At 38.2% G+C, this 13974-nt stretch overlaps 1 protein-coding gene across 1 annotated transcript in view; it reads right to left on the reverse strand.

Moving 5' to 3' along the window:
• Positions 1 to 13974, reverse strand: part of LOC105381351 (otoferlin-like) — an 84583-nt gene that overhangs the window by 44004 nt on the left and 26605 nt on the right. Inside the window, exon 5 of the mRNA XM_048632993.1 lies at positions 9448 to 9705. Coding sequence (XP_048488950.1) covers positions 9448 to 9705 — 258 coding nt within the window. The remainder of the gene's footprint in view (positions 1 to 9447; positions 9706 to 13974) is intronic.

The following is a 13974-nucleotide window of genomic DNA, read 5'->3' on the forward strand; positions in this document are numbered from 1 at the left end:
CGTCTCGAATAATTGAGAATCTTTATTGGAAGTCGGTTAAAGACAAACAACGATGTGTGTCGTTTCGCCACTACTCTATTGCTATTTAGGTCAATCTACCGAATATCAATAAAATATTATCCCAAAACTCGTATCGTTTCGTATTTTTCAGCCGCATAGCCTGAAAATTATTCAGATTTATGGGCAACCTGTTGTTATTACGCATATTTCTGTCGTATCGTTCGTATAATGGAAATTTATGATCGAATCCAGCCCTGGAATTTTGATTATATTCTTTTTGACGGCCATGTTGGTTTAGGCTCTGCCCTGACGAACATAAAGGGGTGATATACAATACAGCTGACGCGTATTTGTCTAATATACCAAAGATATTGTCAAAAGGCATGTGCTGGATGCCTTATATTATATTATATTATGTGTGTGATTACAGTGTAATTTACAAAAAAAAACTCAAATTATCGTTTCAGGCATTTTATATTGTAAAGTATCTTATTAATTATATGAAACCCATTATTTAATACAATAACGACATTTTAGGGAAGCTGTTTTATTACTAAAGGTATAGTAATATCTACCAGGTATCCTTAGAATACAATATGATCTCATAAATATCTATCCGACGAAATACCTGTATAAACCAAGACATATTGCAATGTTTCCTGTTTCTATGAATAATTGAATACACACATGGAAGCGTAACATATCTGAAGCTCTGTAATAATTGATGCTACGTCAGTTTATATCAATTTCTGTGGGATTTGATCTTAATTTTACTACTTATTTTCGTTCTTCGCAATTTTGCTTGTAGGCGCTACGGCGTAAGGCAGTTTACAGAAAAGAACCTGGAAATTTATAAGCGCTTACTTTTACATACTTTGCCGGACCAGCGCTGCTAAGCGCGGGAAAAATATCCATAGTAAAGTAAGTGCTTATAAGTTTCAGGCTTTCTTTATGTATATGGGTTTAGGGTGCTTACATAGAGACTGGGTTCCCTGTATCTACCCGTACCGGTAACCTGCTGTTTATCGTTCTGCGATTGCGCTAGAGCATTTCCCAGTTTTAAATCTTTCAGTTCGCATACATAATCAAGTTACTGGTATGGCTACCCTATCTACATACAGGGAACCCGGTGCTTTATATAAGAACCCTTAGGCATAGTTTAATAAGCTGTAAAAAATAGCTGTTATTTTCTAGCTGAATAGAATCACATTATCAGTTGAGCGCGCGATCAGTGTAAGGGAAAATAACCCGTTTTACAAGTCAATAGCTCAGCTCCGACTTACCCGACCGTTCCACACGATTACTTCCGTGCAATGCTACTTATTTTATATATATTATCCATCTTAAGGTGCACCAGCGCCAGAATTAGGTTTTGGCGCTGGTGCGCCACAGGTCGATGGCAGTCCCCATGGCCGAAATCGGTCGGAAGGTCATCAATATAAAATAGGTACATGGAAATAATACTTAATTCACTAAATATTGATTTTACGCTTATCTCCCCACTTCAGGCGTATGTAAGTTATTTTGACATTATCATTGTCAGGTATAGTACTAAGCAGTACCAATTACGATGTGTTGTGTATCAAATATTTCATGACATCTCGGATACATGTGCCTATTATAATATTTATGATATCTATGCCATACATCGATTTTTATGTTCGCGGGAAATAACTCTTAAGATATCAAAGATAGACAAAAATATTGTACGGACACAATCAAGACGGGACGGTGTTCTATGTTACTACCAATTCATATCTTGAAAAAAAATCATTATTTATTGAAAAAACCATATCGACACTATGTGATTTGTCACGTAGTGTCGACTGTTCGCGAGCATGGTTGCCTGGTATATATACGAGTCATCATCACGACCCATTACGTCCCCACTGCTGGGGCACGGGTCTCCTTCCAATGAAGGAAGGGATTAGGCCTAGTCCACCACGCTGGCCAAGTGCGGGTTGGTGGACCCCAACACAAGCAAGCTTGTGCCGAGAGAGTTATCGGGTAAGTGGGCAACCCGACTGTCAGATGTTTTCAAGCCACCAGAAGGCCTCTGACTAGGCTTAACGACTGCTGCCGAAGCAGCAACCGGGACCCACGGTTTAACGTGCCGTCCGAAGCACGGAAGCGTCCAGAAAAGCACCACTTGAAATTGGTCACCCATCCAATGGTTGACCGTGTCAGTTGTTGCTTAACCTCGGCGATCAGTTACGATCACTGAGGCCCGCTCGACTACGGACGCTTCATATACGAGTATGTGGTATGATTGGTAGATAACAAACGCTTTGATAGCAACGTATCACAGCACATATCCGGTGGAAAACCACCTAAATTGGCATGACTGACCCCACAGGAAGCCAATTCGTCAAAAGTTAATTACAACATAGAGCTTTTGGAAGTTGACTGTTATTTCTACAAGCCCAAAGTCCAGTTTATTTTGACTGATATGAAACCGGGAGAGAACCAGCATGCGTAGGAACCATATACTGCAATCTGAGAGGATCTAGAGATAATGACTATTAGCTGATTAGTAATTAAACTGAATGGCGATGCACTAGCCGTTAGGTACAGTCAACAAAAGAAATAAGTATACGCTCCAGCACAAACACTTTAATATTATTATTGTGATCTACCGAATGATGTTTGTGCTGGAAGGAAGGTATGTATTCTTTTACATCACTTTGAACTACACATTTCTACAAACGAATTCAGTCTCAAAGAAAAAGAAGTCCGTGAATAATTCCAAATGAAGTTATGTTAATAAATAGCTAATCATTGTAGGGAAAATATTTAAATATACCGTATTTATGTAATTGACACTCTTGTTTTCAAGTAAGTAAACTATACTTTAACAATTATATTTGACCTAAATAATTGCTGTGCTTTTAAAAGGTTTGCATGTGAGTCGGCGCCATACAATAGGTAAAAAGGCCATGTAGTACTCACAAAGTATAGACAGGTACAGAACTCAATTTTAGAAACTTTTGTATAACAATCTTTCTGGACGACTCTTTCACCACAGTGACAAATTCTAGGTCTGGTGTTTATCACCGATATGATAATAACGAGCAATTGTTTTTGCCACAAATGTAAGTAACAAGATAATGATATCGATTCTGAAGGCAGAAATTTTAAATTTAGCGATGTCAAAACCTTAATTTCTTTGTTTAAAATTCGACTCTATGATTGTTTCCGTAAATGTCATTTTATGCTAGCAATTTTTTTAGTTTGACAGCGTTAAAATTAGAATATCTGCCTTCAGAATCAACATCAATGAATTACTTATAATACACATGCTTCACTCAGAATAATAGGAGTCGAGTTTATAGTTCTTACATCTTTATTGTAATAATTTTGCTTATTTTACCCATTTTCACCTCAACTTTACATTCTATTAAATATTTTTATAGATAATATGAAAAGTGCATAACATGTAGCATTGTGTCGTCGACTGTACCTACACGTGTACTGTGTCAGTATAACAAGCCTTTATCGATTTTAATTATTGAGTAATTTGTAATGTGTGTGTCCTTGCGTCCCCAACACAATTATAACTACAAAATAACCCCACTGTCAAGTTGTTACTTACTCAGGCAATAATATTTATCGATAGGAATTGAAAGTCACTCAAATAACATATAACTAACGTTAAAACTTCTAGTGTTGAATATCGGGGTATTTAACACTAAAAATCGCATAACTTTTCAACGGCAGTCGATTTTGATAAAATAAGGCTAAGAGACGCGGTAGCATTATCTATGACCCAAAAAAATTAACAAGTAGAATATCGGATGAGCTGTTTGGGACGTACGTTAACACAGATAGATAAACACACAATAACACGTTAAACATGTAACACCCCTTTTTTGTCGGGGGTTACCTAATTAAAGTAATCGAAAACACTATCACTTTATACCACATAATATCCGATCTCTCTCTACCAAGTTCTCAAATATAAACCTCAATGTTCAGATAACGCTTAGAATAACTACGATTCAAAGATGAACAGAGCCAATAGTCGTAGCTATAACGATTATGCGTTAGGAAGATAGGATTAAAGTTATTATGCAGCATAACAATGTTTGTTTGCGGGTCACTTAGATCAGTTCGCTCGATTGCACTCTTTGTGCATGTTAACGGGATTAAACTTCCTACGAGTATTATTACGTAGCTTAGACACAACTCCTACAGGGCTTAGAGTTACAAAGGAGCAACAAATAGCTATTATATTCTACTCCATTATATTATCTGTGAGGGTGCATATAGGCACATATCTCTCGCGAATGGAACCTTTGTGCATATCCCCAACGTCTAAACTGCTTTCCTAAGCTTGGACCATTTCCTACTAGGCTGGTCCACTGCGGGTATAAACATATATCTAAATGGGGTTCCGCTCATCTGGCATAATCTTTATTGACCAAAACTTATTTCGCATAACTCGTATGATCTAAACGATTTTGGCCGAACCATCACTTTGCCAAGATTTATGTGGCATAAGGCTCGTTTCGTCTAAAATTCTTTAGACACAATCTTAAAACACCTAAGTTTCGTTTGCTCAAATTTATTTTCGTCTATACCTATGTATAATCTTGTTTATCCTAATGTTATCTTAATAAATAATATATTAAGTATGTACTAAATTCTTTAATCATCCAGTTGTACGATGTCCATGCGCCTGTCAGAATTGTTAAAATTAAACACTTGCCTGCTCCTTGGCTCACAGACGAAATTAAAGAACTGATAAGTCGGAAAGCTGCAGCAAAATCTAGGTTCAAATGTCGCCCTTCTGATCTAAATAGACAGAAATATATCGCTCTACGTAATCACTGCAATAAGGTGTGTAGGGATGCACAACGACGCCATATTCACGAATCTGTTCAAAATGGTGACCCAGCCAAAGTCTGGAATTTCCTCAGGTCGCTAGGAGTTGGTAAATCTCGTTCTGATTCTATTCCTAAGGACATAGACATTAACTGTCTTAACCAACATTTTACATCTTCAGTAGCCATGGATAGTGCTACTAAGCTACACACACTAAATTTTCTTTCCTCTATACCAACTCCTGACATTTCCACATTTGACTTCAGTCATTTTACTGATTGTGACGTTAAGAGGAGTATCCTTCACATCACATCGAACGCGATCGGTACTGACAGTATCAGTCGGAACATGATTCTTCCTATTCTCGACATTATACTCCCAGTTATCACACATATCCTTAAGTACTCCATTTCCACTAAAACGTTCCCATCCTCCTGGAAAGATGCCCAAGTAACCCCTTTACCTAAAAAATCCAATCCATCCTTGGCTGACTTCCGTCCTATTTCCATCCTTCCTTTCCTTTCTAAAGTTCTTGAGCGTCTGATCCATCACCAGCTTAACAGTTTCCTAGTGCGAAACAATTTAATGAATCCGTACCAGTCTGGGTTCCGCCCAGGACATAGCACAGTAACGGCTTTGGTGAAGATCACGGATGACGTTCGTCAGGGTATGGAGAATGGTGAGCTGACGGTGCTGTCACTACTCGATTTCAGCAATGCCTTTAATACGGTCGATTACGACATACTATTGGGGGTATTGCGCTCTCTTAACGTATCTCCAACGGTAACTGACTGGTTTCATAGTTACTTGCATGGGCGCCGGCAGCGGATACGCATTGAAGAGTCATTTTCTTCATGGTGCAGCACCTCGGCCGGAGTCCCGCAAGGTGGCGTGTTGTCCCCTCTTCTTTTTGCCATATTCATAAATAGTATTTCTAATAATTTGTCTTCTTCCTACCACCTTTATGCAGATGATCTACAAATATATAGCCAGGCTCCACTATCCGACCTCTCTGTTGTAATAAACAGGACAAATATTGACCTGGAACGTATACTTACGTGGAGCAACGACTTTGGTCTAAGGGTCAATCCAAAGAAAACCCAGGTGATTATACTAGGTAGCCCCAGATTTATATCCATGATCGACTTTGATTCCCTTCCTTTCGATGGTGTACGTATAGACTGGAGCAAAGAGGTCAAAAACCTGGGGGTGTATTTGGACAGATGCATGACATGGAAGAAGCAGCTGGAAGAAGTTAGTAGGAAGATGTTTGCATCAGCAGGATCACTCCGTAGATTGCGTAACTTCCTGCCCACGGCCACCAAAATTGAGCTTTCTCAATCTTTACTTCTACCTATATTAGATTATGCCGACTCGTGCTATCTAGATCTAACCGAAGAGCAATTAAATAAGCTTGAGCGTCTCCAAAACTTTTCCATAAGGTTCATATTTGGCTTACGCAAATATGACCATGTTTCCGAATTTCGTGCTAAGCTCAAGTGGCTCCCTATTCGTCTTCGCCGTAATACCCACATTCTTTCTCTTCTATACTCTATTCTCTTTAATCCAACCTACCCTCCATACTTAAAAGAGCGTTTTCAGTTTCGTTGTGAATCTCACAACCTGAAACTACGCTCTTCCCATAACCTCCGCCTCAATATCCCGCCTAATACCTCAAAATTCTACAGTTCTTCTTTCACAGTTCGCTCAGTCACTTTGTGGAATGATCTTCCGGAAACTATCCGGCAAGCACCTACGCTAGCCTCGTTTAAAAGAATGGTAAAGGAACACTACATTAAATCCATAGTCTAAAACTGTAATTGAATCCAATTTAACACTGTGTATGTATTTTTATTATATTTATATATTGTATGTATATTATATATTATATAGTTATTATTATATATGTATTATTATGTAATATAGTATGTACCTACCTCTGTTTAAGTATATTTGTAATATTTTAGTTAGTGTGTAGTATATTAAATAATCTACATTCCTATTTAACATGTACACTGCACCCAATCTTAATCTCTGTTTCCCTCCATCCAAAGGTTGTCTGGCAGAGATCGCTTTTAGTGATAAGACCGCCTTTTGTACCCTAATTAAGTTACATTTTGTTAATTTTATTATTCTGTTTTGGTGTACAAATAAAGTGTATTCTATCTATCTATCTATCTAAATGTACAAATTGAGGTATTTTTCTCCTACATCCCGAAAATCACGAAATTGTATGATCAAAAAATCGAAAGTTAACGACCAATATAATTATTACAAACCCCATGAGATCGAAACCTAAAAATAGGTGCGACGACGAGCAAAGCGAGGAGGAGCGTGTTAGGTGCACATGTTCATCAAAACCAAAGCGGAGCGCAGCGAAGCGGAGTGAAGCGGAGCGGAGCGTTTTCCAAACAGCGGAAACAATACAAGGCACCAGTTTGTGCTATGTAGGGAGACGCTCCGTCAAAGTTAAAGCCAAACGAATATTATTACTTTGTATAAACCTATGCCATAGCATTATTAGGCTATTCAAGATTTGGCCATACCATTATTAGGCTAAACAATGTTATGCGAAATAACTTTTTACTAAACGAGATTTATGCCATACGATTTTCGGCGTAACGAGACTTTGACCAAACGTTACCAATGTGCTTAATCTGGATATGCTGGTTTTCTTACGATGTTTTCCTTCACCGCTGGAGCGATGGTATACATTGTAATTGAATTTCAAAAAACTCATGGTACATGTCAGCGAATGTCAGGCATTTGAACCTACATCTCTGATGTAAGAAGCGGGCGCTTACCCGACTGAGCTACTACCACTCCAACAGATAGCTACAACATACTATTATACATACAAAGTACATGATAAGAGGAACTTTGTAAGCGTATTGTTTTAGGATAACGTCAAAATAATATAAAACAGGGAATACGTAGTTATTGCAATGTTTTCACAGGTTTATTGTTCTTAATCGGGTTTAAAGACTTATCTGCATGGTTTGGAAAGGGATAATAATAATGTTAATTTTAGTTAGCCCCACTTGCGCAGACCTGGGTTAGCGAATTAACTAGATTATTAATTTGTCTTGCATCGCTGAAATATGAGCGCTAACCTTGGGATAAACTCTTAAATATTTAACCCCCCAATATTGGAGGGTTAAGACGCTAACCCGGCTTACGTCAAAAGAAAAGGTTTTTATCAATATTCTTGTATTCGTTGGAAATGTTTGATTATGATGATTAACTCATCATTCTTATATTTTTCCCCTATCTAGCAAAGTAGCAAATGGTCCCACTTGTGAAATTAAGAGCACCATGGTGTGGTTACATACATATATGCTCAAGACTATGACTGTAATGTAGTTACTCAGAGGTGACTCACCCACTTTTCGCTGTACATTTTTGTACTCACGTGATAGGTCGCGAGCCGTATCGCCGCTTTTGAAAGAGTGCAATGCACTTTAGGGTACACATTTAGATCACGATGTTTTTTTCACCGTAAGAGCTATGGTATACATTTTTGGAGATATTGTGTAGAGTAGGTAGAAAATAATACTCAGAGTGGACAGAATAATAATAATTTATTTACAGAAAATAAGCCTACTTATACGCGCGGTGCTAACTTAAATACTCGTGGCGTTGGGAATGCACGGGGACTCGTTCCTTTTCTGCGCTGTCGGAGGCTCTCCTCTCCGAGCTGCCGCGGTAACGGTGGTGGTCGCTGCTGCTGCTTGCTTGAGCTTGCTGAACAGTTATTTTCGGAACTCCCTCTTTGTTTCCAGAAACAGCTCTTTACAGGGCTATCTTTGCTGTTATCTAAAGCACAACTTGCAACCGCGATGTGTCCAATAAAATCAATACTTGCTGTTGTTATTGGTTGAGTATTGCTTGCTGGTACGGTTAGATTGAAGAGAGCTGCTTATGATAAGGTTCTTGAACGTTTTGTGGTAAGTAGAATGTGTGGTAGTAAGTTGCCACACATTGTACTTAAATTCCAAAGAACTCATTGGTATGTCTGCGCTAGGATCCAAACACGCGCATCTTTTGTGTGAGAAGCGAGCGCTTACCCGACTGAGCTACCGCCGTTTCTTTTAATTTTTTTATAATTTTCGTAATGTATATCTACAAGGAAATCACAAATATGACACTTTGTAAACAAAATACAAATTACTGACAGATTGCGAAAATGGAAATAGAGAGGGATAATTTTATCCAAAAACGTGAGGTGAAAACGAGATAGAAGACAATGTTTTTTTACGGCAATAGAAACTTGGTCCCTTTCAGCCTGGAACGGGACATAGATTCACAGAGTGCAAAAAGAAACGTCAGGTTAGCTAACTCAGGGTTATTTTCCATTAGCGCAATCAAAAGTCCGGGTTAAAATTTTACAAAGTTAACCCTGAGTTAGTTACCTCTGAGTTTATATTTTTAACCCTGTGATCCACGCAAGTGGGCCTAGCTAGTTAGTTGATTGTCATAAAATGTCACAGGAAACATCCCTCGCTAAAGCAAGGTTACAAACAAGGTAAACAAGGCTAACAGATGCGCTCTAGTGTCTCGGTCACCGAAATACTAAGAAGAATTCTTCTACAAACAACACAACAACAACAACAAAAAACTCACAGTTTCCTCTTCCTAGGCGTGTCACTCATTCCGTGCACCGACGGTATGTCATCAGACGACACGGAGGTCTGGCTGATCGGGCGGTCGGGCTCGCTGGACGGGCCGGCCACTGGCTCCAGGAGAGCCAGCTCATCATCGTCCCGGGGCCTCTGCTTGCCCAGTCGGATGAGGCTGCGCATGTTGCGCAGGGTCGAGGTTCGCTTCCGACCCTCGGAGATGGTGACTACCTTGTCGTTGGCCCCCATTGAGAAGCCGCGGCTGTGGAGGGTAAGAAGGGTTAGGTGGGAATGCTAAAAGATGTTTTTTTTTAATCTTTGGGTTGGTTTACGTGTTTTTACTATCTGTTTCGATTAGAAAGTTGGGAATACTACAAGATGTACGAATTACTCAAGTCTCCAGGTTACGAGTTTTAAGTATTATCTGTTTCGATTAGAATACTAGAGATCAAAAGTAAAGTAAAAGTCAATAAAAATAAATAATATTGACCAATTTTATTTAAGACACACTTAGGTATATCATTGACTTTCATGACTTGTGTTATGTCAAAAAACAAAAGGCGAAATTATGCCTACAAATTAGCCTGTGTTAATATTATTATAGGCATGTTAAAGCTCCGGTGTTTGTTCAAATGTGCCTCCCTGTATAACCGGGGGCGAGTTCGCTTCCAATTTGTTTGTTCCTCCCGGGACTCGAATATCTGCCTACTGAATTAGCTCATTTTATGGCGCGGATTACACGGTAAGCGCGCTCCGTGCAATGTTGGTCTGTTTTCATTTTCCTCGAAATCTAATGAACTGATTTTGATTGATTCAATAGTTTCAGATCGGTGACGGCGTAACGGGCGTTTTCGGGCGTAACGGGCGTTTTAGTGTTAGCTCAATTCCTGGCATGTATTTATACATCTTAATTATTTTATGTAGTGGAGATTTGAATTAAAATACTGTCATTGGTTCTTACACTAAAATAAATCATAGTGAAATCTGTAATGATATTCTACTCGTCCTATGTATAATCTAGGCACAAATGTATAACGAAAATAAAATATTGCTGATATATTTCATGATTACAGTATACTATGCATTACGTTATAAGTTGACCGTGTGCACTGCAAAGCCAGACGGGTTACACTAGCTTACGAAAACCTAAGTTTCGGAGCCCTGCTTCGCTAACCACGACTTTATCTCTGTGCTTTATAACTTTTTTTTTGTACAGCTGGTATAACCCTCCAGGGCGGTTGGCGTTTGAGCTCCCTATTCAAACGATTCCGGTTTCCAGAATATACAAACAAACAAACAGTCAAGTCTAATGCACAAGATTCTTTTGGGTTTCAGATAAAAATAACGGAGCAACGAGTTTCTAACATAGGTTTTCACTAAGGGAAACAGAAAAAACACGTCTTTATATTTATGACTACCTTATTGTGTAGTGCTATGACAGTGACCTAATTAACCTTCCCTAGTGGACTAGCTGTAAGCTGAAACCGGCCAAGTGTGGGTAGGACTCGCATACGAAAAGCTCCATATTTTAATATACTTTTAAAGGTTTCACTTTAATTATAATGTAGGTTCGGTGTAGTTACACTACATAATGTATGGTCTAAACTAAATTCAACTGAGTTCCTTACAGGACCGTTTTTCATGTTGCTACCTAAGCACATATTTTAGTTCTGCTCATCACGTTATCCCTATAAGTCCTGCAGAATTTAATTTTTTTTATAATAAACCGACACGAGAGTTAATCAAAAACCGATATCGACAGAATTTTTCATCTATCGGCTTTAAAATACATGTTTCCAAAAGTTAGTAGTTTGCGTACCTTAGTCACTCACTAACACGACATAAACCAAATGGCATATATCTCTAAAGTCTTATTATAAAGGATCGCCCATTTTATACTTGTTGTAAGCTGTGTAGCTCCTGTATCTTTATTTTCTCTGTGGTGCAAATCGTATCTCGGGCAGAATAGATTTTATGTCAACTGGGAATGGGGAGTAACGCGTGTGAATTTGCCGCTAGGGGCGCTGGTGTCGACTGAGGTTAAGTGACATTTTACTTTTCATATAATTTGTTTGGCGGGCTTCGTGATAAATTATATTTTCGTTCATTTCCCTGTTGAAAAGTGATCTCTTTTCGCGAAATTATCGCAAATATGGATTATTTATCGATGAATGTGCACGCTTTGAAAGCTGAATTAAGGAAAAGAGGCGCATAAATAAGCGGTCTCAAAGAGCAGCTAATTCAGAGGTTAGTTTGTTTACTGTTTACAAACTTATTTTTTACGAAATGTATGCTTGTTTGCTTAGGTAACAGCTATGTTTTTGCTTTTTACAGACACCAAGACTATGACCGTAACAGTAACTTGGTTGTTAACGTAGAGGACAGCATCATACAACAAAATGATTCAGTGTATACTGTTGAGTGGCCTTAAGAAACTTTGTATAGCAGTGTAAACACTAAAAATGAAACTCCAGATCTAGATATTGTCACCAATGAGTAACTACTTTGGAATTTATGTACAGTGTACGTACATACCATCGCTCTTACGGTGAATGAAAACATCGTGATAAAACCTGCATATCTAGATTTTCGAACCCATCAACCTGCAGAGGACCAGTGTGGTAGGAAATGGTCCAAGCTTAGGAGTGGAGTTTAGACCTTAAGGCGGACATGGACAAAGGCTCCATTCGAGTGAGCTAGGTGCAGGTACTGACACCCCCACAAATAATAGAATACTTAGTATACTATACTACCATTATTGAGTTTCAACTAACAACTCAACCAGCATTCATTGTGTGGATTACTAATGTGTTATATTTTTTGTATAGCAGTGTGTTTAAACGGAGAGGATAAATAAAAGTTAAATCAGTGTGTAATTCTTTTATTTTTAGTGTATTTATTAAATGCCTAATCCTTATTTACATTATGTTCTTTCTGAAATTGGTTATAATGATTTTCACAAACACGAGATTATCGGATAATAATTATTTCACAAGCCACTGTTTTAGAACAGTTTTATCACTTGGTAACATATGTCCTCCTTTTCTTTCCCAATATAACGGATCTGAACAACATTGCGGCATAGTAACTCGATATGATGATAGTTATTTTATAATTAATAAGCTTATAAGATTCAAGATTTAAAAACTTTATTTGGCGCCAATTTGATAAAGTCGCCTTTGATAAATTTGACAGCTATGGTACCTCTTTACCTCAGTCGACAGTGGCGCCAACTGGTGAGCAAAAAAACGGTAGTCCCCATTGTATCTCTCTTCCTGAAAAGAGTAGATATCGTACTTCGGATGTACGTTATAATATATCGTACGTATGTACCTATAACAACGCGCAATCCAATTGATTTAATATGTGTCTCCTTTACTGACATAATACGAGAAGATTTTTGTACTATTATAAATGAAATTGCAGACTAATTACAGAGGTAGATAGATAGATATTCATCCAAATCTATTCAACATTTCTAAAGATATGAGCGCATTTATGATTATATGTTATTATATTTATTTGGAGACCACTCATAATATATGAATAGAAGGAATAAATACGTATCTACATGGTGCTCTGAGAGTATTGAAGTAGTTGAGTCAGTCAAGTACTCGGAATAGGTCCACGGCAGTCACATAATGGGCACTTACTGTAACGAGCATCAACCACGTTTCTTTCTCGGTTCTTGAATGTAGCTCTACAGAAACATACTGCAATGGCTGAGAGAATGCCTCTTTGATGCCGTCACAGCGTTCAAACACCTATCGGCAGGTTTATGTAGGTAGGTATAAGTAATCTTATTTTGTTATCTTAGTCTTTTGTATTCTCATGTTTTTTTCTTCTACCTCAACCTAACTCTGTTAAATGTATATTTTTAATGTTTGTTTGTTTGTTTTTTATATTCTATTATATACTATACCTACTATAGGTACTTACAGACATAGTTATCACGACTGTATTCCCCGAAACGATAGTTAGGGGGACTAGTCAGCAAGCTACACGCTTTTCACTGTACATTTTTGTAACCACGTAATACCACGGACTTTTTTGATTGACTACATAGCATTGCAATGCTGGCCTAATTTCACACCATTCGGTTAGGTTAAAAATACCTCGGTTTGGTTACATGTTGCACCGTTAAGGTTAGTGAGTGTCCCACCATGCTAAATCACGGGGTTAACTCCCTTGATCGGGTGATAAACTTGATTGCTGCTGTGGGGTTCCGCTAAGACTTGGTTAAGACCGGTAACCAGGCAACGGGTTGTTTATTTGTCACTCATTCTGTCAAGATTCAAGATGGAAAAATGAACATAGCTTTTGATAAACAATATACGAACTAGATGTTGTGTGACATAAGAAATTAAGCGAAATACTGTCTGGGTTTTATATAATGTCAAACCGAGATAAAAAATTAAATTTAATGTCCTAACCTAACTTGGAACCGCAATATAGAAACACAAATTGATGGCCCTACCTGGAAATCGAACCTGGGATCCCTGGGTGATGAAGCTGAGCTTCTACCACTAGA

The sequence above is a fragment of the Plutella xylostella genome, chromosome Z (genome assembly GCF_932276165.1).
Source record: "Plutella xylostella chromosome Z, ilPluXylo3.1, whole genome shotgun sequence".
NCBI lineage: Eukaryota > Metazoa > Arthropoda > Insecta > Lepidoptera > Plutellidae > Plutella > Plutella xylostella.